General features: G+C 63.8%; 3 protein-coding genes across 5 annotated transcripts in view; 1 reads left to right on the top strand and 2 right to left on the bottom strand.

Annotated features, from left to right (window-relative positions):
- The window catches only part of ARHGEF11 (Rho guanine nucleotide exchange factor 11), an 84,099-nt gene extending 82,279 nt beyond the window's left edge, over nucleotides 1–1,820 (top strand). For 2 of the 3 annotated variants that reach the window (XM_021682078.1, XM_021682074.1), the window contains 2 exons: nucleotides 151–340; nucleotides 765–1,820. In XM_021682078.1, the coding sequence (XP_021537753.1) occupies nucleotides 151–340; nucleotides 765–823 (249 nt within the window). In that variant the 3' untranslated portion in view covers nucleotides 824–1,820. Of the gene's footprint in view, nucleotides 1–150; nucleotides 341–764 lie in introns of those variants that run through there. The other variant, XM_021682077.1, reaches the window with a different exon arrangement.
- Nucleotides 1,821–3,613: 1,793 nt separating this feature from the next.
- Nucleotides 3,614–13,921, bottom strand: LRRC71 (leucine rich repeat containing 71). The gene is made up of 15 exons (XM_044916009.1): nucleotides 13,762–13,921; nucleotides 10,306–10,455; nucleotides 9,839–9,964; nucleotides 9,691–9,766; nucleotides 9,405–9,482; nucleotides 7,597–7,665; nucleotides 7,223–7,382; nucleotides 7,039–7,122; nucleotides 6,883–6,972; nucleotides 6,294–6,443; nucleotides 6,045–6,138; nucleotides 5,632–5,720; nucleotides 4,317–4,428; nucleotides 3,929–4,050; nucleotides 3,614–3,733 (listed from the first exon to the last, which is right to left on the bottom strand). The coding sequence occupies exons 1-15, from the start codon at nucleotides 13,919–13,921 to the stop codon at nucleotides 3,614–3,616; spliced, it is 1,680 nt and encodes a 559-aa protein (XP_044771944.1).
- A 1,787-nt stretch (nucleotides 13,922–15,708) lies between these two features.
- Nucleotides 15,709–22,929, bottom strand: part of PEAR1 (platelet endothelial aggregation receptor 1) — a 14,148-nt gene continuing 6,927 nt past the window's right edge. The window contains exons 2-18 of the mRNA XM_044916008.1: nucleotides 22,116–22,233; nucleotides 21,814–21,950; nucleotides 21,530–21,742; nucleotides 21,123–21,297; nucleotides 20,922–21,042; nucleotides 20,043–20,206; nucleotides 19,846–19,948; nucleotides 19,565–19,711; nucleotides 19,250–19,375; nucleotides 18,246–18,374; nucleotides 18,018–18,146; nucleotides 17,654–17,866; nucleotides 17,367–17,455; nucleotides 17,121–17,256; nucleotides 16,903–16,977; nucleotides 16,567–16,815; nucleotides 15,709–16,143 (exon numbers count right to left, since the gene is read on the bottom strand). Of these exons, the coding sequence (XP_044771943.1) occupies nucleotides 15,992–16,143; nucleotides 16,567–16,815; nucleotides 16,903–16,977; nucleotides 17,121–17,256; nucleotides 17,367–17,455; nucleotides 17,654–17,866; nucleotides 18,018–18,146; nucleotides 18,246–18,374; nucleotides 19,250–19,375; nucleotides 19,565–19,711; nucleotides 19,846–19,948; nucleotides 20,043–20,206; nucleotides 20,922–21,042; nucleotides 21,123–21,297; nucleotides 21,530–21,742; nucleotides 21,814–21,950; nucleotides 22,116–22,233 (2,476 nt within the window). The 3' untranslated portion in view covers nucleotides 15,709–15,991. The remainder of the gene's footprint in view (nucleotides 16,144–16,566; nucleotides 16,816–16,902; nucleotides 16,978–17,120; nucleotides 17,257–17,366; nucleotides 17,456–17,653; nucleotides 17,867–18,017; nucleotides 18,147–18,245; nucleotides 18,375–19,249; nucleotides 19,376–19,564; nucleotides 19,712–19,845; nucleotides 19,949–20,042; nucleotides 20,207–20,921; nucleotides 21,043–21,122; nucleotides 21,298–21,529; nucleotides 21,743–21,813; nucleotides 21,951–22,115; nucleotides 22,234–22,929) is intronic.

Below are 22,929 nucleotides of genomic sequence, written 5' to 3'. Positions count from 1 at the left end.
GGAGGCTGCCCTCCGGCCGGGTCTCTCCCCACAGCCGCCCTGGAGCGCAGAGCCACCCCTGGGCCCAGCGAGGGAGCGGCAGCCTGGCCCCTCCCCCCAGGGCCCTGCCACACAGGGCCAAGGTCAGCCATTCCCCTGCTGCTCTCCCAGGACATGGAGCTGGCCCACAGAGAGCTGCTCAGGTCCCTCGCGGGAGAGTCATCAGGCGGCACCACGCCTGTGGGCAGTTTCCCCACAGAGGCGACTAGATGGACAGACAGCTCCTTGTCACCTCCAGCCAGGGAAGCCCTGGCCTCTGACTTCAGGGACAGCCGCCAGCCAGGGCCATGCTCGGAGGACGGTGAGCGAGGCGATGTCCTCCGGGTACCCATGGGGGGCGGGCGGGGGTCCTCATCCCCCTGAGTGCAGTTAATTCACACCCTCAGCTTCAGAAAGGGATCTTCAGGGAAACCCCACAGAAGCTCCCCTAAAAATGGGAACACTTCTTTGGATTAGAACGAACCAGGGAGCTGGCGTCCCACCTAAAACCTGCTCTTAATGAGTGGGCCAGCACGCAGCCACCCAGGGGCAGGGGGCGGACAGAACCGGAGTGGGGTGTGGCACGCCCCATGAGGGACCCCGGATGGGTGCTCCAGGTGGATGCACGGGAGGAGGCGCTCTCATGAGCCCGAACGCAGAGGGGGGTGTTTGGGGGGCTGGGGGTAGGTTGGGGGTGTCCCCCCCGCCCCAGACCAGCTCCTCACTAGGCTCCTGCTGCCTCACAGGCTCCGACACCCTCCTGGAAGACAGCGCGGTGCATGCAGCCTCACCCCCAGGACTGTGACTGTCCCTCCTCCTCTTCTGGGGACTGGCCCGAGGCGGGGGCACGGGGCCGTGGGAGTCCAGACCTCCTCCCTGTGGGCTAGCCGAGACCCCGGGGGCACCCCGCATGTCGCTCGGTCTGCTCAGGTCCCGGTCAAGTTTCAGTGTCTTCCCCTCTCTGCAGCCCCCCAGGCCTCTCCTGAGCATTCCGACTGCATCTGAAAGGCCCCCCAGACACACAGGGGAAAGGAGGAGTCTCTGTGTAAATGCACTTTCTTCCTCCCTCCCTTTCTCCACAGGACCCCAGGGCTGAGGTGTGGGGTACCTCCGCCCCTGCCTTCTTTGTCACTTTGGTTTCCTATAAATATGTATGTACTGTATGTGCATCTCGCCTTGTAAATAACTTAGACCTGTTTTGTTTATGTTCCTGGGGGGCCGGAGGTAGGTCCAGAGGGTCAGCTCGCATCTCCTAGTTAACAGGTGGCTCGGGGGTCAGGGCCCAAAGCGGGAGCCAGACCTGAGCACCGGGTCGCCCGGGAGCAGGAAGGTGTCCCGGCCCACCTGGCTTGAGAGCCCAGCCTCTGTGGCCCGAGCCGAGAGCTTCTCCCCCTGCCAGGACTTGTCCTCTTCCGGGGAGTTCCTGACCCCACCCCTGTCCACCCTTCCCCACCCTCTCCCTAGAGAAAAACCAGTGTATCAGGTACGGCCCTGAAAACTGGGCCCAGGAGGTGGGGCAGGGGTTCGAGTGCTGGAGGCCCCACGTTAACCCAGGACCATCCCCAGGGGCCACCGGCAGTACTGGCCCCTGTCCCCATGGCAGCCCCCTCCCCACGGACTGATAGAATATACACACTGTGCTAGGTGTATATATACATATATATAAATATATATATAATATATAAAATATAGAGATGGAAATGACTGTTTTCCTGTTAAAATAATGTATACTCTTTTATTTTCTTTCTCCCATGGTTAAGATTTTTTTTTTTTTAAGAAAAGTTAAATATTCTTCAACCGTGGTGGTGTGCGTGTGATTTCTGGTACTGCTCAGATAAAAGATACTGTGGTTGTTCTCAGGATTGGGTGGAGGACACAGAAGGCAGCCCCCACCCCTGACATCAAGCCCCCGGGCCCCACTGTGGCCAGAGACCCCCCGTCCTGTGACGCGTGCTCACCGAGCTGCCGTCGGGCAGACTAGGTTACACGGCCCCACGGCCAAAGGGGAAAAGACACAGAACCCACGCCATCGAAACAGGCGGTGGACCCAGAGTCGGGGGACCTCAGCAGCTGCCTTCCATGAGCCCCAGGACTTTTTTTTTTTTTTTTAAGATTTTATTTATTTATTTGACAGAGAGAGACACAGCGAGAGAGGGAACACAAGCAGGGGGAGCGGGAGAGGGAGAAGCAGGCTTCCCGAGGAGCAGGGGGCCCGACGCGGGGCTCGATCCCAGGACCCTGGGACCACGACCCGAGCCGAAGGCAGACGCCCAACGACTGAGCCACCCAGGTGCCCCCAGAGCCGCAGGACTTTAAAGACAAAACGGGGAGGGTCATGTCAGAGGCCTGGCCGGTCCTCACTGGCCTCAGCCTCCACCCCGTCCCACCAGCCCTGACGGCTCCCCCGGAAGCCGCGTCCCCCAGACCTCCTGCCCCTCTGCCTTCATTGATGGACCAGGGGACAGACTCCCTTCAGCTCCATCTCGTGCTCCCTCCCAGACCTAGCACGTGCCACGTGCCAACCCCACGAGCCTAGAGTCACGGGCACTCCCCCCAGGGGCCTGCAGTGTGCTGGGGTGGGGGGGGCCGACCCACGTTCCTCAGCAGCCTGGTGCTCAGAGGCACAGAGAGGCCTGAGCCCCGCAGAGCTTCGCTGAGCTCCTCTGAGCCCTGCAGAGCCTCGCTGAGCCTTGCTGAGCCCCGCAGAGCCACTGAGCCCCACAGAGCCCCGCAGAGCCCCGCAGAGCGGGAGTTTGGGGCAGGGAGAGTGGATCTCCATGGGCCAAGAGGATATGCTAGGGCAGAAGGGACGCTTCGGGAAACTCTCCAGAGGCCAGCCCCGTACTCCCTGGGCCCCGTCCATGGATGATCTCAGGGGAGGCCCCCCGCTCTCCAGGCTCCTCCAGCCCACCTGCCACCAGGGCGTCCCTGGGTTCAAACTGCCAACATTTGGGGTGAAGGTATTGGGCTTCGTGGTGCTTGGCCTTCACTCCGCCGATGCGGAGAGACTTCGCACCCTCTCCCCTCCCCGAAGTAGCCTGCCAATTCTGCATTCTTTAGCTGAGTCCCCGTCTCCTCCAAAGTGACCAGATGCCTGGGCCCAACGGAGACACAGAAGTGGGTGCCTGGAATGGTGGAGCCCGAGCCCCACCGTCCACCCTACCCGTGCCCCCTCCACTGGGCATGTGCCGGTGGCTTACAAGCCCAGTCTTCCCACCACCTGCCTCTGGACCAAAGGCTGAATGCGGACCCTGGCACGTCCCCTGTCCTCCAGGGAGCTCAGGCAGAGAGCAAGCGGCGGGGCCGAGGAGGCAGGGAGAAGGCGGGAGCGTGGTGCCGCCCCCCAGCCCCGGCTGCCCCCGCCCAGGGCCCAACTGCATCCCCAGCAGAGCTGCGAAGCCCTTCAGCCATTTCAGGCCGCGTGACATGAACAGACTCAGTCCAAACGTTCCGTGTAGTTCTGGAACAGTGTTCAGACAACCGCAAGGGGGAAAGTACAGCGATGATAAGAGTTTGTTAACGACCGGAGCTCTCCCCCAGGGAGGCCAGCCCACCACACAGGGAGCAGAGCTGCTGCCGAAGAAGGGGGAGGGGGCTAGGTGGAGGAAGCCGTGGTCTCCTCCTCCCTGGGCTTGGCCTTACTGATGGGGTCCCTTGGCAGCATCAGCTCCTGGATCATGGTGTACGGGGGACATTGCGGGGAGAAGCAGTTTTTCTGAAGGAGGAAAAGGAAGGTGACAGACGACAAAGGGATAAGGATCAGTCCTCTGGGAAGAGACAGTTTGATGGGACAGGGTGGGGCGGGGCAGGGGGACATCGCTGCTGGTCCGGCAGCAAGAGCGGTGGAGGTGGTTGTGGGAAAGGCATGAGGGAGCCCCCAGACCTGCTTGGGAGCAGGGGACTGACTCACCGCCAGCGACAGGCACAGCAGCCCCACGGGGCCCTTGGACGCGCTCTTGGACTTGGAGAACTGGGCCTGGTGCTGCACGGTGGCCAGGAAGCCCTCCAACCCCACCTCGGTGATGCGGTTTCCTGGTGGGGGGAGCGGCCCAGGTGGCCCCCCGCCCCTGCCCCTCACTCCTCTGACTCCCCCTCTGTCCTTCCTGCCTGTCCTCCCTTCCTCGCCTCTCTCGCCTGACCTGCTCTCACCCCAAGCCCTGCGCGGGAAGGCCTCCACCCTCACGATGCCCAGCAGGGGCGCAACCATGTTCTGCTCCATGGAGTCGGGGCTGCCCACCCCGGCTGCACGGGGCCCAGTGGCCTTGGGGGAGGACGACAGGGGTGCTCGGCAAACATACGGATGAGGTTGAGGTGCAAAAGGACCTTGTTCCCGGGCATGAACACTTTCCCCTCTCGGTGCTCCGCAGGCTCCAGGAGAGGGCTAAGCACCTCTGAAGGCTCGGCAACCAGCTGCTAAAGCAGGAGAAGGCTGCAGCCGAGCCCAGGGGCACCGCCGCGCTCTCTGTCCTCAGTGCTGCAGGGACAGAGATGAGCGGGCACCGCCCAGAAGCAACCCTGGAGAGTGAGCCGGGAGCCAGAGTGACGCAACGCCCCCCCCCGCCCCCCCGCCCCAGAGAAGCCAGGGTCCGTGCAGCCCAGAGGAGGCCCACAGCCCAGAACAGCCTCCGGGAGCAGGTGCCTGTCCCCCCAGGCCGGCGGGGCCTGCGGTCCCTACTGCAGAGGAGGAGGAGGAGGAGGAAGGCGGTGCAGGCCGAGGAACCGGGCCAGAGCCAAAGCGCGAAGCAGCGAGCATGTGCTGTTGGGGTTTTCCTCCGCCAACAGTGAGAGCAAGGAGGACAGGGGTCAGGCCCGGCAAAGCAAACCCCAGGGGGGCGCCTGGCTGCTGGGGTGAACCTTCCACTAGGACCTCAGGGTTGTGAGTCTGAGCCCCACACTGGGCATAGAGATTACTTAATAAAAAAAAGTTGTTTTTAAGGCAGCCCCCGCCCAGCCCCTCTCCCCGTGACCTTCCTCTTTGGTAAGTTGTTGGAGGCAGAGAAGACTCCCAAGAGGAGAGGCCCCTCCCTGCCTGGGGCGCCGGTCTCCTGACTGAGACAGAAGGTGAGGACACAGACCCTGGGGCCGCTGAGGGCTGGGGCGAGTGGGCGCTGTGGGCTCAGCAGTCGGGAAGGTTCCAAGCGAGGTGCAAGCCCGGTCAGAGGTGAAAGGGGGAAGGCAGGCTCCAGTAGCAAAAGAGAGAGGGTCTCCAGGAGCCGTGCACAGGTGGGGCAGCACCAGGACCCTAAAGACGCCCTGCCTTCCTGGGGGGCTGCTGACAGGGGTGAGGAGGAAGGGAGCGCTCCAGTGGAGGAGAGCTGGGGAAGTGACTGGCGGCCCCTGGCGCATGGGGAGAGTTGAGACAACAGGGAAAGGCGAGCACTGAGCTCCTACGGCCCCCCAGCCCAGCGAGCCCGGCGGGGATGGGGGGGCATGCGTGGACGATAGGACACGAACGGAAGCAGGAGAGACCCCCCCCCCAGGAGGGGCTGCAGGGAAGGCGCGGCTGCCGCCACCACATCCCCAACCGTGCCAGCCTCCTTCCCTCCTCCCCACCCCCCCTCTAACCCCCACCTCCACCCCCCCAACCCCCCACCCCCCGCTCCCCTAGCCTACCTCGGACTCCAGCAGGAAGCTGCGCTTCTCTTTGTTCCCGGTCTTAGGCCCCTTTCCCTTGCTCGGCTTCTGCTCGGGGATGGTGACCTCTGGAGCGGGGAGACGAGCCAGGATGCACCGCGGGGACGTGCCATACCGCCCAGGGGCCCCAGAGGGAACGGGCCGGGCAAAGAGGGACGCTCCTCAAACCTTGGGATCGGGCACAACGGGAACAGAACTCTGTGGCTGGGTCCCTTCCCTGAGGGCGGTGCCACGGGGGTCCAGGCTGGGGACACAGGGCAGGATGGGGGGCTCGCCAATGGAAGGAAACACGGCCAGAGAGGGCAGCACCAGGAGGACGGGCCCCGTGTCCAGCCCACTGCTCTTCCTTCCCCGACAGCAAGGAGGGGCCACCGGTGGGCGGCGACACTTACTTCCCTTGCCCACCTTGGTGGCGTCTTCTTTCTTGGGGGTCCCCTGTGTGGGTGACTGCCCTGACCCTGACTTCTCCTCTTTCTTCACCCCGTTCTGTGGAGCGCAAGGAGACACGAGAGCCCTGCTCACCAGGGAAGCCCTGCTTGCTGTGGGAACGGCCAGCTCTGGCCCCCAGGCCCCGTCCCTCCTCCCCGCCTGCGCTCCACGGAAGCTTCCCCCCTGCCGGCCATGGCTCACAGCACCCCTACCCCTGACTTCTCCTTTTTCTTGCCCAGGCCTTTCGGGGTCTTTGTTGTGGACGTCTTGTCTGACTTTTCGGCCAGTGCAGCATTGCTGACCCCCATCAGGGGGTTCTTCTCACGCTCTGCTTTGGAGTCCCCGTGTCGGGAGGAGGAGGGCTGTGCTCACAAAGGGAGGGCATGGAAGAAGCAGCCAGAACCCCTTCCTCAAGGAGGAGTGAGGGGAGCCTCACGCCTGGCTGGACTGACGGCACCCGCATCCAATCTCCCTGCCCAAACACGACATTGCTGTTGGGGACAGCTCCGGGGGGACGCTGGGGGGGGGCTCAGACTCTCATGCTGGGAGGGAAGCAGCAGGACCCTTTCACGGCTCCAGGTGCATTACGTGAGTTCAGTGCCAGTCCTCCCAGCAGCCCCAGGAAGCCGCCATCCCGCAGCTGAGCCAACAGCCCGAGCTCCGGGGCTGTGGCCGGCCTGCTCGGGCTCGAACTCTATCCTTCCCCTTGCCCCACACACTGCTGCCTGGGGACAAGCTCGGTGCCTGCTAGGCCTGCACCGAGGCGCCGGCTTAGGACAGGCGGGGGGCTGCGGAGCTCACCGATCGCGAGCGCTCCTGAGACCCCTTCTCCAGCAGGAGGCGGCGGCGCTCCACCACCTCAGTGTGTGTCAGCTCGAAGGGGCGCAGGACCTGGGGCGAGCGGCCGGGTCAGACGCCAGTGGCGGACCCCGGCGCCCTCCCCGCCGCCGCACCCACCTCGGCCAGCTTCAGGGCGCCCTGGTCCTGGATGCGGTTGTGCGCCAGGGACAGCCAGAGCAGGGCGCGGTTCAGCCGGAGGCCCTGGGGCGGGGGCGGGGAGGCGGCGTGTGTGAGCCCTGCGGCCGGCTGCCCCGCTCCCCGGATCCCCGCTCCCCGCTCCGGGTCCCTGCCAGACACACACATCCGCGATGTAGCCAGCGCCCGCATCCCCGATGTGGTTGAAGCCCAGGTTGAGCGAGACCAGGGTCCGGTTGCAGCTGTGCAGCGTGGACAGAGCCTGGCCCAGCAGCTGCGCCCCGTGGTCATCGATGTTGTTGTTCCGCAGGGACAAGTGCGAGATGCTGCGCGTGTGGGGAGAGAGCAGGCTCGCTAGCAACGCGGGGTCGGGGCACGCGGGGTCGGGGCTCGCCTCTCGGGAGGGCCTGACCTCTGAGGGTGGAGGGGTAGGAACCGAGGGTCCGTGGGCAGGTGGTGGAGGGCAGGGAAGGGTGGACTAGGGCTGACCTGGACTGGGGAACAGGCGCAGAGAAAGGGGGCGAGAAAAAGCAGTCTCACGTGCTGTCCAGCGCCATGAGCTTGTGATAGGACTGCTCGGGCAGCGGGTTGCCCTCCAGAGACACCTTCCTGCGGACGGGGAAGGTCCGAGAACCAGGAGGCACCACTGAGGCCCCAGGAGGGAAGGGGTCAGAGAGGAGGTGTGGGTCTCTAGGTGCAGCGTGGAAACAGAGTCAAAGGATGGCCTTCCAACAGAGAAAGTTATATGGGACAGAAGTGTGGCGGGGTCACTCCCCAGCGACAGGGGCCTGTGGGGACGTGGCATCAGCAAGGACCCCTGTGACCACCGCTTCCTGCCCCGGAGGGTGGCTGGACCTAGTGGCTCCCTTCTGACGGAATGGGATATGGCAAAAGTGGTGAGACGTCCCTTCTAAGTTCAAGTTCCAAAGGGCTGCAGCCTCCGCGGTCGGGGCTCCGGGGCATGCGCTGGGCAACCCGCCGGCAGCCAGTCAGGGGCCGCTCGCACAGCTCGGGGGCAGAAGCTGCAGCCCAGCCAGGTGACCAGGTGACGGCATCCCCAGCCAAGAGCCCCCGAGCCGGCGGCCCCCAGCTCAGCTGCACCCGGATTTATCTCACACCCGGAGATAAGAAATGGTGGTTCTTTCAAGCCACTACCCTGAGGGAATTTGTGAGGCAGGAGGAACAGAGGACCTTTTCCAAGTCACAGCAAAAACTGAACTAATGGCTAGAAATTCCGCTACTTAAAAATATTCTCCCACTATTTAGTATCAATGCTCAACCTTTCGGGTTGGTTCATCTTTCACCTAAAGCTGATTACATTCATTTTAAATTATTTGATTATGTTGATCTGACTTATTTTTGTATCTTATTTTTTTTAAGATTTTATTTATTTGACAGAGAGAAAGAGGGAAAGAGAGAAAGAGAGAGCACAATCAGGGGGAGCGGCAGAGGGAGAAGCAGGCTCCCCGCAGAGCAGGGAGCCCAATGTGGGGCTCGAACCCAGGACCCTGGGATCATAACCTAAGCCGAAGGCAGACGTCTAACCGACTGAGCCACCCAGGCCCCTGAGCCCCTATTTTTGTATCTTAAAATGAATTCTACAGTTTCGTTTCTGCTGGCTAATTTGTTTCAAATTCCCACGATGGACACAAGTTGTGTTTCACGGTGTTCTATATGAAGAGTGTTGAGGACAGCAGTCCATCCCACCCACCGGGGCAGGTGGGCCAGGCGTGTGAAGCACCGGCGGTGTGTTCTGTGAGGCAGGGTAAGTCAAGGCTGCTGGGGGAGCCTCGGGAAGGAGCTCCTGCCCCCTCCTCTTCCTCCTTCACAGCTCAGCTCAGCACCACCTCCTCCAGGCAGCCTTGCTGTCTCCCTGTCCTACACCCATGAAATGGGGTGGCACTGCTCTGCCCGCACTCCCCGCCGCCACGGTGCCCACGCAGCCTGCAGTGTCTGTCCTAAATCCTTCCTCTCCCTCTTAGGTTATGATCCCAGGGTCCTGGGTTCGAGCCCCACATCGGGCTCCCTGCAGAGCAGGGAGCCTGCTTCTCCCTCTGCCGCTCCCCCTGATCCTGACCAGCCTCCAGTCCAGTGGCAGGCCCCAGGCAGCCGGCACAAGGGAAAACCTCCAGGGAGAGAGTGGATGGTGGTGGGACTGGGGGAGAGGCAAGGAGGGACGGGGCCGAAGGCCAGGCTCTCTAGGCCCTGGTGAGGCAGCAAAGGGACCCGCTTCTTCTGGTCAGACTGGAGCTTCAAAAACCAACACACCCCTCGGCAGGGATGCCACTCTCGTCCCCCAACTGCCCACCCCGCCAGGGCCCTCCCCACTCCCCACTCGCCTCTCTGACCTGAGCGTGGATGCGCAGAGAGGCAGGAGGGCAATGAAGGTGGTCAGGGTCTTATCGGTCAGGCCCACTTTCCACAAGCTGGACTTGGAAGGTACAGAAACCCAGCTGGAGCCTCACCTCCTTCCCTCGGAGGCCCCTCCAGCCACACCCTCCCTCATGCCCCACCCCCCACAGTCCTGGGGTCTCCAGGCCCCTTCAGTTCTTTCCCCCAAGCCACCAGAGCCCACCTGTTCCCCCCCCAGCCCCACATTGGCCTTCTGCCTTCCCCAGCCCTGTGTCCCCTCACTTGATGGCCTGCAGCTGGCTGAGCGGAGGCAGACATTTAGAGAAGATACCCAAGATCCGCTCCTCGACCTTCCAACCTGCGGGAGGAGGAGGAAGGCGCCTCAGGCCTGGGTGGGGGGCAGCGGGGCTGGGGGCCCGGCGGGGCTCACCACGGATGTAGATTTCCTTCACCGCCTTGTCCTCGGACTCCAGCTCCACCTGGATGGTGGGCCGGAAGAACACGTATTTGCTCTCCAGACTGTTGAGGCTGCAGGACCCCGACAGGCGCTGGTCATCTAGGAGGCAGGGGTGCGAGGAGACGGGGTGAGGAGGGAGGAAGCAGAGCCACCCGCCTGGGGGCAGCCGCAGGGGAGTACCGCTCACTGTCGGGGGGGGGGGCGGCCCCAGCCTGGGGGTGCTGCTTCTTGGGCCAGGCCGGGGTGCGCTGGGGTTTGGGAAGGAAGGCGGGAGACTCACCCACCTCCACCCCCCCCGACTTTGAACCCTCCCCTCGCGGCCGCACACACTGCCGTGCGCCCCAGCCTTTCGGCCCGCCTTACGATGGGAGGCTGGGTAGCACCAGGCGACCCTGGCAGGCGACCCTGGCGGGCACCCCCGGGGCTCCTCTGGCGCTCACCTAAGGTGGTCTTTTCCGACATCGAGGCGGAGGGGACGAAGGCCGGGTGCGGGCGAGGCCGGGGGACAACTTTGGGGAAGTCGGTGTAGCCGGAACGCGTGCAGAGCTCCGCGAAATCCGTCTCGAGGACCCCGGTGCACTGGTACTCCTCTGCGGGGCGGCGGGAGGGTACGGCGGCTGTGCCCGCGGCCGCCACTGGGGGGCAGCAGAGAGCAGCGGGCGCCCGCGGGGTCCCGCGTCCCCGGGCTCACCCGCGGGGGGCTTGGGACCCCTCCTCCAAGGAGCACGTCCTTACAGCCATTTTTTAAACGTAAAATGCGTTGTAAAGACCCGCAGCTGAGAACACTTGAGAGCAAACAGCGGGAAATCCAGACCCCGAAGAAAGGGGGGCCAGAGGGCGCAGGATGCACACAACCCAGGGCGCCTAACCTCTGTGCGGGCGCCTCCAGCCAGCCACCGGTCAAGGCCGCTTCCCCTCCGCGGCCGGCCCCCCGGGGGCCTGCACCTCCCACAGTGTCCCCCGCCCAGCCTCCTGCCGTGCCCCTGGTTCGCTGGGATGGCCCGGGGTCACGGGGCGGGGGCGGGGGGAGAAGCCCAGGCCTGCTGTGAGCAAAGGCAGGAACCCAGGAGCACCTCTCCAGTCCCAGCCCCCCTCCCCCCGCACCCCACCTGGACACCGAGCTCCCGCAGAGCCTCCGGCTTTTATTTACTCAGCAAACCGGTATATAGCACTTACTCCTGCCCCACAGTGTTCTAAATGCTTTAGAAATATCACTTCATTCAAGAGTTCCACTAATTCAGTCAGGCGCCCGCCACATCCCATCCCGAGGGAGGTGCAGACCTGAGTGAGTCCCCGAAGGCCCCTGCTCGTTCTGCTTCCCCAGGGGCGTCCCAGGAAGGAGTGGCTCCTGGAGACGGGGACGCGTGTCCCCGGCCCGTGGGGGAATCTGCAGGCAGGAGGGCTGGCCTGGCGCCAGCCTGCTCTTCCAAGGGCCCGGCAGCCTGGAGCCCCCACAGCACCGTCACTCCCGCCCGGCCGCCGGGGCTGCAGGCTGACCCAGGGGCAGCAGGGAGCCTGCCCGGAGGCAGGAGATGACCTGGAAGCGCAGGGGCTCGGCGTTCGTGGGGACAAGACAAGAGAGGTTGGAGGGTTCTCGTGGCAAAGGAGCGAGAGGTACGTTCCTCGTGGGCCCAGCCATCAGGCGGAGCGGGACACACAGGACATGTTAGCTCCCTGGACAGGCCCCGGCGTAACCCCGTCGCACAGCTGCGTGGGGCACGCGGCCTGCCCGCAGGCGCTGCTCCCGCTGCGGCGGGAGCCCCTCAACCCTTCCCGCTTCACCCACGCCACCTTTCTCCACAACAGACCTTCTCAAACTTGAACAACCAGGAGAACCAGTCAGTTTCCTGCCCTCCCCAGTCAGTCCCCCACCCCCACCCCCGGCAGGGACCCTGATTCCACCGACCCGGTGCAGTCCGGGGAGTTGCATTTCTAACAAGCTCACTGCGATGCCAGAGCCCCCGGCCAGCACCCCGACGGCCGCCGGGGCTCCAGAAGCGCGCTGCCTGCCTGAACCTCGCCGCCCGCCCGACTCGCTCCGCGTCTGCGCTTTAGCGAGCGGTTACCCGGGGGACCGCGCCGCTCCGGAAGGGCCTTGCTCCTGCTCCCCGCCTCGCACACTCCCTCCCCACTCTCACTACTGACCTTGCCTTTGCACTTCTTGAGAAACAGAAGCCAGCAGATGGGATTTCCTCTAAACCCGTAAACCTTCCTAAAACCTTCCTACCGCCGCCATCACGCTCTGAGCCCTGCACCTGCCGCGCTGCACCCAGCGCCGCCCTGACCGCCGTGCTGCCCTGCCCAGCGTCCCGGACAGTGGTCACCCCCATTCTCTCCCACCTGTCGGCCGGCCGACTGGACTTCGCTGCCTGCTGCGCCTCCCCTAATAGCTCTAGGCTGGGTCCTGAGTGCTCTGCGCCCTCTGGTTACACTCCCTCCTGCCCCACGGGATCTCTTTCCTTCCCAGGCCTTAAATACACCCGGATATCAGCAGCTCCCAAAGTGACATCTCCAGCCCTGCCCTCTCTTGAGGGCTCCAGACCCAAGTATCCAGCTGTCCAGCCGACATACCCCCTCGGAGGTCTTCTCTCACACGCCCTTCCTCCAGGCTTTCCTGTCTGCGTTGAATGGCACCTCAGCCCGCCTCCTGGAACCTGGGAATTCTTCTTGCTATGTCCTTCTCTTTCCACCCCAGCCAAGACCACCAATTCTTATTACTTCTACTTGGGAAGTATTTTTCCAGGAAGCCTAATCCATTCTCCCTCACCGCTCAATTCCAACTACCCATCTGGCCTGTTGAAATGCCTCATACTCCACCTCCCTGCCTCATTCTCTCCGCTTCCACGCCATTGTCCATACAGAGCGGTGTGTGGGGACTGGCACCTGTCCAAGGTCTGACAATCAGAGCCTCCCCCCAAGTCTGTTTCCCATGAGTCCAGGGACAGCAAGCCCCTGTCCCTCTCAAAGCAGATGGATTTGAATCCAGAAGCCTTCCAAAAGGGGCTCCTGGCTGGCTCAGTTGATAGAGCATGCGACTCTCGATCTCAGGGTCATGAGTTTGAGCCCTTTGTTGGGTGTGGAGCCTACTTTAAAAAATAATAATAATAAATTCCAATTCCAGTAAATTCCCCTTCATGTATCATCTGTTTGGGTTGGGGTTCTGTCACTTGCGACATGCAGAGCCACATGCTTACTTGTACTGTGCCGTGGTTTTCTTTTCCCAGAAAACGTAAAAGGACTGTGTGCATATTGTTCTCTCCATATCCAAAAAGTAATTGTTGGATGAATGAGTGGATGAAACTCAGAGTCACCTCCTGGTGGGTTCCCTCCTCCACTCCACTCCCCCCGCGACCTCCTATCACTCCGTGGGCCCTCTTCTCTCATACATCTTATCACATCTTATCGCATTTGTCACCATCCCAAACCACAGTGTGGGTTCTCTAGGATCAAGTTCGATTCAAACATCTGCCAAGCTGAGTTCCAGGAGCTGGGCTGGGCGTACTGGGATTTGTATTCCGAGATGGAGTAGAGAGCTGGTCACACGGGTGCACAACGTATGCTTGTGGAGGAACAAAGGAATCGGAGTTTACAGAACACTTCCCCACGGTCCACTCCACCGCTCCTCACATCCCCGTACTACAGAGAAGGAGGGTGGGGGGGCCACACTGCTAATAAGGGTTAGCACGCAGAACACCCCGCCATGTGCCAGGAACTGGGTACGTGCACTTGCTGAACACAACGCTCCTTAGCACCGGAGACGCCACGATTCTCCCCCCGCTCGGCTGTCGCGCGCACCAGAGCGTCTTCCCGCACGACCAGTGCAGCGCCCGAGAGCACGACGGCGCCCATCCGCCCTGGCAAAGCCGAGCGCACGCGGAGCCCCGCCGCCCGCCTACCAGGGTTCTTGGGCTCCTCCTCGCCCACCGGCTGCAGGACGGTGGCCGGCTTCTCCTTGGCCCCGCGATCCCCCTTCTTGGTCACTGCGCCGGACGACTTCTGGGTCCCGGGACGCGGGGCCCTGGGGGAGGCCCCGGGAGCACTCGCCTCGCCCGACATGCCGGCGCGGTCCGCAGCGACTCTGGGACGGCTCACCGGGCGAGGAGGCGAGACAGGACTCCGTGGGGGCTCGCCCAGGCGACGGCCGAACCGAGGGTCTCTACTCCGCGGCCACCGCCCGCCCCGCCCGCAGTGGCGTTGCCTTCGCGTCCCTCTCCACGACAACCGTGCGCGGCGGGCTGGCCGGCGGGAGCAACCGCAGAGCGCGCGGGGCCGCCCGGGGGCGCCGCAGAGCCACAGCCGAGGGATGCGAGCCCGGGGGCGGAGCCACAGCCGAGGGCGGAGCCACAGCCGGGAGGGGGGGCGGGAGAACCTGGGAGCGCCGCAGAACCACAGCCGGGGGCGGAGCCACAGCCGGGGTGGGGGAACCCGGAGACGGAGCCAAAGCCGGGGCGGGGCGGGGGGGGCCTGGGAGCGCCGCAGAGCCACGGCCGGGGGCGGAGCCAAGGAGCGAGCGCGAGGGAGGAGCGGGGCCAGGGGCCCTCCAAATCCACCCGGGAAGCGGCGCTCTGGAAAGCCGGGAGCATGTTAGGGATCGCGGCAGTCCGAGGGATCTAGGCAGGGAGAGTCGGTGGGGGCAGATGCACTTTCTGGGGTTCTCCCTCCTGTCCTGTAAGGAGAGGGCTCCTGATGGAAAAGGCGTGGCACTGGGTCTCTATTCTCGACCCATCTAGTTAGCCTCTGGGAGGTGTGGTAGTGGATCCGGATTCAGTGTCCTCGGGCGGTGTAGACCCTGTCGGTTCCACACCGGCGGGCCCCCATTTGAGTAGCCCCTCCCCCGCCTGCCTTCCCGCCCCAGCTGCGGCAGCCTCCGCAGGGTTGTGCTCCCCCACTGCGGCTCCCAGCACCTGCCGGCCTTTGAGCCTTTGTGCTGCTGCCCTGTAGACAGGCGGCTCCTCCGGAGGCGGGACTTTGGCGGGCTATGAGCTCAGAGCGCGCCGTTCGCCCGCACCTGAGCACCTACTAACACTTAATCCCTGGTACTTTCAGCTCACTCAGCCACTCAGCCTTTTGGGGAACGTTTATTGAGTGCCTACTGTGTGCCAAGGGGAACCAATGTTGAGTACAATACATGGTAACTGCCTTGGGGGACCCCGCAGTCTGGTGGGGGAGGCAGAGATTAATCAAACGATCACATGAAGAAACAACACATTTCCAGAGAGAGCTGGTACCCTGAGGGCCTTCTCCAGGCATCAGGTGAATGCACACAGCTGTAATCCGTGCCAAGCAAGAGGGGCACTTCCATGGAGAGAGGATGTGAAGGACAAACAGCAGTGAACAGGTGAGTGGAAGAGAAGAGGACGGATGTGCAAAGTCCCTGTGGTAGGAAGAAGTGTGGCCGGTAGGACCTGGAGCCCAGGGTGACTGGAACGGAGTGACAGTGAACACAGTTCCAGCTGAGGCTGAAGAGATAGGCCAGGCCAGCAGAGCCCCTAAGGCCTCTGACAGTTTTGACTCTGGCCCCAGAGCCATGGGGCACCCATGAAGACTTTCAGATGGAGGTCAGGTAACCACCTCGTATTCTGAGCAGTTGGTTGGAGCATGTATCAAGTGGATGCAGGGAGGCCAGTGAGGCTATTGCTAGAGTTAACTGGTTTGGGCTGCCTCTCGACTACACAGTGAGTGCCCCCAGGACACGCTGTGGGCCTCGAAGCCCTCTGAAGCTACACACACACACACACACACACACACACACACACACACACACGGAGCCCAGCCTGGGAGTACACAGAAAAGGAACCCAATGTACATTTTTGACATTAATCTGAAATCAGACTTTTCTAGCAACATTCATCCCACCAGCTTATGCACAAGGGCCCTGGGGCCTTGGGGAGCAGCAGGTTGGAACATGGACGAAAGGGAACGCGGGCTTCCTGCTGACCAGGGTGTCCCGCGCTGGAAGCTGGGAGCCAGGCCCTGTCCCCTCCACATTCACTTCCTCTAGTAAACGTGCTCATATTCGCGGTCTGCCGGTCCTCTCCCTGCTCCTGGCAGGGTCCAGCAGGCTCTGTCCCCAACCTCGGGCAGCAAAGAACAGGCATGCTGGTGCCCACATGCCGTCCTGACCCCTCACCGGTCCTGGCGCCGGAGCGGGGGTGATGGGGGGTGCCGTACTGGAGGCAAGTCATAGTGTCCCGGGATGTGGCTGTTCTTGGGTGAGTCGTAGTGGCCAGGGGGCAGGCCCGGAGGCAGTGGGAGCTGGGAGCCCACAGAGTCTCGGTCTGGGGACAGAGAGGGGACAGGATGGGAGGTGGCTCCTCCCTCCTCTTCCTGACCGCAGCCTCTCCTGCCCACAGCCAGATGGATGTGTGTCCCTCCTCCACTGCCAGTGGCCTCCTCCGAGGACACCCTGACCTTGTCACCAACCTTGTTCCCCTCTTTTCTGGGTACCAACTCCACAAGTCAGGTGCTGTGCGACCCCCATTTCAAATCCTCAGCCCTGTGAGGTAGGCCCACTGCTCACGGGCTCTGAGAGGCAAGGTGATTTCCCGAACATCGTGCCTGGTGTTAGCCCAAGTCCGAGCCCATAGTCCATGCTCTTGCTGCCACGCCATGCCACCCCTGCTCTCTCTCCCTCTGACCCTTCCTTCCCCCTCCCTGTCCTGGCCACCGTCAGCCCTGCCCCAGCGGAGAGGGGGGCTCACCAGAGGTCAGAGGGCTGGGCTGTTCATAGGCGCCACTGTCTCTCTGTGGCTGGGGGCGGCGCCACCTCTGGCTGTCCCAGAGCTGAGCGGGCTGCCTGGGGGGGGACCCTGAGGGAGGGCCTTTCATCTCCACGTAGCTGCTCTCCCGGGGGCTCCCTAGGAGGCTGGGCAGGTCCCGGATGGTGGCGTAGGGGTTTTCGCTGCTCAGGGAAGCCAGGCTGGCCCCCAGCCCCTCCTCAGAGATGGGCCCTAAGGACAGAGGGAGGAAGTCAGGCTCCGTGGGGCCCTGGCTCCTAGCGCCCAGCTCAGCCCGCTCCCTCGCCGCTCTGCCCATGCCTTTGCTAGAGAACGGGCCTGGGCCACCGCAGCTGCTGCAGCTGGGGCTGTAGCTTCGGTCCAGGCGGCCACTACCTGAGCAGGAGGGAGAGGAGGGGGCCAGTGAGCAGTCAGGCTCCCACCTCCTCTGGAACTGGAGCCTCCCACGCTCAGATGGAGCGGGATGCCGGGCTGCACACGGCCACCCCCACCAGAGGCCTCGGCCTCCAGGCTCCTACCCCTGTCCAGAGGCCCTGGTGGGGGCTCCCGGCGGTGCTTCCAGTCAGCAGGCAGGGTGCTGTGGTTATCCAGGCCATGCGCACCCCCTGGCCGCTCGGGGACCTGGAGGCTGGCGAACAGCTGACTGCCTGGAACCTAACGGGGGGAGGGGGCGTGGGATAGGGAGAGTAGCATGTCAGGATGGAGCCTCCCAGAGAACCAAGTCTGTGCCCACCCCTCTGCAGCGCCCCCCCGCCGGCACTGACCTTGTTAGGGGGCGGGGGGTTCGGGGAGCACTGTGACAGGGTGTGGTAGCTGGGGTTGGAGTAGTAGTGACTGTAGCTTGGGGGGACATCTGGATGGACAGACACAGGCGCATGGTGACCTGGCCGGTCAGACAGAGGCCCCGGCCCAGGAGAGCTGCTCTGTCCCAGCAGGTCAGTAACCAGCCTCTCTGACCTCGCCTCTCCCTTCCAGCGCCCCACTTCCCATCTTCCAGGTCCGGAGTGGGGACACAGGAGCCTTGCCCCCCCCCACCCCCAGGCCGGCTCACCTGGCATGACGTACTCGGAGCTGTCCAGGCGCCTGCCGCTGTAGGCCACCGTCAGGTGTTGATGTTCCTTGCCTTTTTGCCAATGGCGGTAGCCAATGAACAGCGCCAGCAGGGCCACCACCAGGGACCCCAGCACTGCGATGCCAATCACTGCCCCCAGCGAGTTATAGGTCACCGGAGAGGTAGGCATCATGGTGAAGGGCTCCTGGTTTCCTAGGGGGATAGGGTGGCCACTCGGCACGTCTTGGTTCTGCTGCTACACGAGGGGCGCACGCACAGGAGAGGCCCCAGTAGGGAGGCCAGGAGTATGAGGGGTCTGGGTCCTGGTGCCCTGGGGACAATGGGGCCCTAGAGAAGAACTCACCAATCCTGCAGGGGGCACCGCTGTCCTCTGGGGGACACACACAGGCCCCAGTCTCTGGGTGGCATCTCTCTCCAGGACTGCATTGGCATGGCTGGGAGCAGTTGGCTCCGAACGTCCCGGGAGAGCAGCCTGGGAGGGAGGCAAGGAGGCGGGTGGGGTGAGGGGCCAAAAGCTGCAGTCTCCTCCTTGGGCTGGGGGGCGGGGCATGAGTCCCCCTTCTGTGGGTACCGTCCAAGCAGAGGTGTCCTGTCCAGCCTGGGGGGCAGAAACAGCTCCCATCCTGGGGGTGGCAAGTGCCTCCATGGCGGCACTGGCAGGGCTGGGCACAGTTGGCTCCCCAGTGTCCTAGAGGGCATGCTGCAGGGGACAACTGGCTGTCTGGCGGGGCAAGGCCGGCCCCCGCTGGACGAATGCCCCGCCCCCAGCCTCACTGAATCTGCTCAGCCTTGGTCTCCCTGGGACACCAAGGTTTTGAACCAGAGCTGCCCACGGATGACTCACAGATGTTTATCACATGCCCAGCTGCCCACTTGAACCTGCACTTGGTTATCTAATAGCCATATCAAGATGGGGTGCCCAGGGCCAGACAAGCAAAGAGCACCATTACTACCCTGTATTGCTTAGCTCTGGATTCTTTTTTTTTCTTTAACCTAAGACAGAAGTAAGCGTCCATACTATTTGAGGTATAATTTCTGTGTGCCTGACATTAGCAAATAATTGTAACGGTAGCCGGCACCGAATTCTGTGGGGACCCTCCACTCCCTCACGCCCCTCGACCGCCGCCCCCGAGCCCGCACCCAGCTTCTTCTGGGTCTCCGCTTCTCATTTCTCCTTTCTAACACTTGCTGTACTTAGTTTTTTGGACTAATCTGTTCCGTGATGTTCTTTATATATTTATGGGGGGAAGAAGCCACATATAAATAAATATAAATTGAAAACCGCAGAAGCAAAGAAAGAACACGTCCAAAACCAAGCTTAGGGGTCCCCCCATGCCCGGACAATAATGCCCTTCCCAGGCCGCCCTGCAGAGGGGCCAGGGGACTTGTCTTCCCCAAGTCTCGAGCTGCAGCCCGAGCACCTGGGTCATTATATAGTGTCCGTATTCTTTATATAAACTACTGAATCAAAGTGGGCCGGGAGGCTTTCACACGCGGGAGCGGCGGCACCGAAGCCTCTGGTCCTCAGCCCAGCTCTCAGCACGCATGCGCTCTCGCACACAAGCCGCCACATACGCCGGGAGCAATCGGGGCCTGTCCAGCCGGCCAGACAGTAGCAGGTCCCGTCCGAGGGGTGGCAGGAGGAGTGGTTGGCACACTTGCAGGGCACACAGCGTTTGCCATAGCGGCCGGGCTGGCAGGCTGGGGGAAAGAGGCCGGTGGTGACTGGGGGCAGGGACCACCCCTCGCTCAGCCCTGGACCCCACTAGCTCCCTCCCTCCCTCCTTCCCACTGCAGAAGACACCAAGAGGGGCAGCGGGGGGCTTCTGGCATCTGACATTGCCCTGCACCCTCCTGCTGGTGAGCGGGGGCAAGGAGAGGGAGCCTCACATCTCTGGCAGGAGGGGCCTCGGAATCCGGGGGCGCACACGCAATTGCCGTTCTCGGGGACGCAGGTGCCCCCATTCTTGCAGGTACAGCTCTTACTACAGTTGGCTCCCCAGAAGCCGTCGGGGCAGGGCAGGTGGCAGCGGGTCCCTGTGGGACAGAGTGTAGGGTGAGCCTGGCCGGCACCCCCCCCCCACATCCACAGGGGCTCTTCTGGACACTTCTCCTGTGGGATCCATCCCCCAGCTCTGGGGGGCCTGGGGCCGGGACACCTCGATGCTCACCCGTCCAGCCGGCCTGGCACCGGCAGTGTCCACGAACAGGGTCGCAGCCGTCAGAGTGGTCACACTCACAGCGGCTGGCACAGCCTTCACCAAACTGCCCCTTCTTGGAGAGGGAGTGGAGGGCAGGGCAGGCCAGTCAGCTGGGGGGGTCGCTATGACCCGCCCTCCCCTGGGCAGACAGGCTGTTGAGCACTTACCGGGCAGGGGAGCTGGCAGTGGGCCCCGTGCCACCCAGGGGTGCAGGTACAGGCTCCAGTTTGGGGGCTGCAGGCTGCCTCGTGGGCACACTGGCAGCTAGCATTGCAACCAAAGCCCCAGGTTCCGGGCGAGCAGGGCACGGAGCAGTTACCACGCTGCCAACCTGGAAGAGGGGCCCCGCAGAGAGGCATGGGGATCCGGCCCCCCTCCCAAGCAAGCACACACGCAGCATCAGCTGTGCCAGGCTCTGTGCCGCGACCTGGGGGTGGGGGTGCGGGTGCTCGTGGCCCACGCAGGAGGCAAGCATGTACACGGTAACACGCTCGGGGGCTGCCAGTGGTGCACCGCCCCCCCACTGGCAGAATGGGGGGGCTTGGCAGCAAACGCAAACGCTTAGAGCAAACCCCAAACCAGGTAACTAAACGCACAGATCATGTGTAAGACTACAGGGAGGAGTGGGGCTGGAGACCGGAGGTGGGTTACACATCACCGAGAGCCAGCCAAATACAACACATCCGTGTCAGAACGCAGCCTAAAGGTTGCCAACGGGCCACCCGGCTGGATCTCAGAAGCCCTTCCTGGCCCTGCCAGTGCGTGGTTCTAGATGACTGAGGGCGAGGGATGCTCGCCCGAGACGTGCCTTCTGACCTGGGCCTTTAAGCACAAGTAGGATTTTTGTGGCTGAAGAAAAAAGCAAAGTGGATTTTCCAGGAAGGAAGTAGCCTGGCTACTTTCCCACCGTCCAGCTGCTGCCTGCGGGCTCCGCCCTCACCCTGCAGCCTCCACCCCGCCCGGGGCCCGCCCCCACCCTTGGGCCCGCCTTCTGTCCCGTGGCCCCGCCCCCAAGTCGCCCCTCCCCGGAGGCCCCGCCCCATTACCCTCCTTGCAGATGCAGGCGCCGTCGACGGGCGAGCAGGAGATGGCGTGGTCGCAGGAGCAGCGCGCCTTGCAGTCGACTCCATAGGTGTCGGGGGGGCAGGGGCTGGCGCAGTGCGGGCCCTGAAGGCGGGGGGGACTGTGAGGGGGCGGCCCGGCCCCTCCGCCTCGCCCCCCCGGGTCCTCGCCGCGCCGCGCCTCACCGTGTAGCCGGGCGCGCACCGGCACAGGCCGCTGTCGGGCTGGCACGCGCCGCCGTGGAGACAGAGGCAGTGCTCCTGGCAGCCGGGCCCGTGCGTGTCCTGCGGGCAGCTCTCGTTGCAGTGCAGGCCGGCCCAGCCCGGCAGGCACGAGCACTCCCCGCTCATCGGGTGGCAGCTGCGGCGGGAGCGGGCGGCGCCGTCGGACGGGGTCCGCGCGCGCTCCCCGGGCTCCCGGCCCCTCGGCGCGGCGGGCGCGGGGCTTCGCCGAACCGCGGGACCGTTCCGAGCGCGGCCCCTCCCTCCCCCTTCTGTGACACCTGTCCCGCCCTCGGGCCGGCCTCCGCGGCTTCAGCACCCAAGTCCTCCCCCACTGGCGTCCGAGCCTTGAGCGCGCTCCCGCGGCACACCTGAGGCTGTGTTCCGGGTCGCAGGTGCAGGGCTCCTGGCAGCTGAGGCCGTAGAGGCCGTCGGGGCAGAGGCGCTCGGTGCAGCGGTCGCCGGTGAAGCCGTGTTCGCACAGACACGCGCCGTTGGCCGGGAAGCAGCGCGCGCCCTGGGCGCAGTCGCACGTCTCGGCACAGTCCTGGCCGAAGCGGCCCACAGGGCACTCCTCACGGCACCTGGGGGCCTGCCCGGTGAGCCTGGCGGCGCCCGTCCCCTCGCCGCTCCCGCCCTCGCCAAAGCCACTCACCGATCCCCCGTGTAGCCCGGAGCGCAGCGACACTGGCCAGTGAATCGGTCACACAGGCCACCATTGTGACAGTGGCACTCTTGGGAGCAGTTAGGTCCGTGGAAGCCCTCTGGGCAGGGCAGGGAGCAGATGGTGCCCTGGAGAGGCGGAAGATGGACAGCGCCTCCCCATGGGCACAGGACCCCTTGATACCCCCATACCTCAAACCCCTGCAGGGTCCACAGAGCCCACGCCCTTCACACACATCCTCCTCCCAGCCCCGCAGAGAAGCACCCCATCGGCTCAGGCCCCACCCTTCCTACCATCCAACCAGGTGGGCAGCTGCAGGAGTCCTGGGAGGCCTGGTAGACACCCCCATTGTGGCAGGGATAGGTGCTGGGGCAGAAGCCAACGGTGCCCGGGAGACAGGACATCTCACAGCTGCTGGGCAAAGCGGCGAGGTCAGGGTGGGCGCCAGCAGCACCAGCCGCCCCTTTGCCTCCAAGGGCTGGCCCCCTGCCCCCTGGCTCCCTGAGGTCAAGGAGCAAATCCTGATCTCAGAGCTCAGTGTGGCATCCAGTTGTCGGGTGCCACCCGCCTTCCCTGTCGGGGACGGGAGGAGTCAGAAAGGAAAGGTTTCCAGGACCAGACACCGTGGGGACAGCCAGCACCCCAGATGGGGGTGTGCCCCTTCCACTCGGGGGGAGGGGCTGCAACTGCCTGCCAGTTTTTCTGCCCCAGAGGGCTCCCCTCTGGAGCTGCTCTGTGAGGCCCGGTGCATCTCTACCTAGTGCGTCTCCCCCGGCTTGGCCCCGCACCTCCTTTCGACAGGCTTCTCTGGGACCGGGTCAGCCCCACTTTGCGACGCCCGCCCACACACGTGCAGGTTCATCTGCACAGCGAGCCTTCCGGGAGCATGATACTGTTGCCATCTGAGACAGGGAACAGCTCACGACGACTCCGCGACTGGCTCAGGGTTGCTCAATTCGCCAGGGGCAGAGCTGGGACGAGGACCTCGGCCTCTCCGTTCTGCCCCATTTGGGACCAAGTCCGAGTCCCCTCCTATCCCCACGTGTGCCCATGTGGTCCTGTGTCTGCGGCCCTGTTATGCACCTGGGCCCCATTCTCCCGGGGGGG

Source organism: Neomonachus schauinslandi, chromosome 6, assembly GCF_002201575.2.
Source record: "Neomonachus schauinslandi chromosome 6, ASM220157v2, whole genome shotgun sequence".
Lineage (NCBI taxonomy): Eukaryota > Metazoa > Chordata > Mammalia > Carnivora > Phocidae > Neomonachus > Neomonachus schauinslandi.
Note: the sequence above shows the minus strand (reverse complement) of the source record. Positions and strands in the feature narration are given on the sequence as shown.

Bases quoted from the DNA above. Each gene is read 5' to 3' on its own strand.
- LRRC71 (XM_044916009.1), bottom strand. From the start codon at position 13,921: ATGTCGGGCGAGGCGAGTGCTCCCGGGGCCTCCCCCAGGGCCCCGCGT. The intron at 6,139-6,293 runs GTAGGGGTGCTG...TGCGCTCCACAG, and splicing joins AGAAAAAGGAGAAGTCAGGG to AACGGGGTGAAGAAAGAGGA. The intron at 5,721-6,044 runs GTAAGTGTCGCC...TCCCCGCTCCAG, and splicing joins CACCAAGGTGGGCAAGGGAA to AGGTCACCATCCCCGAGCAG.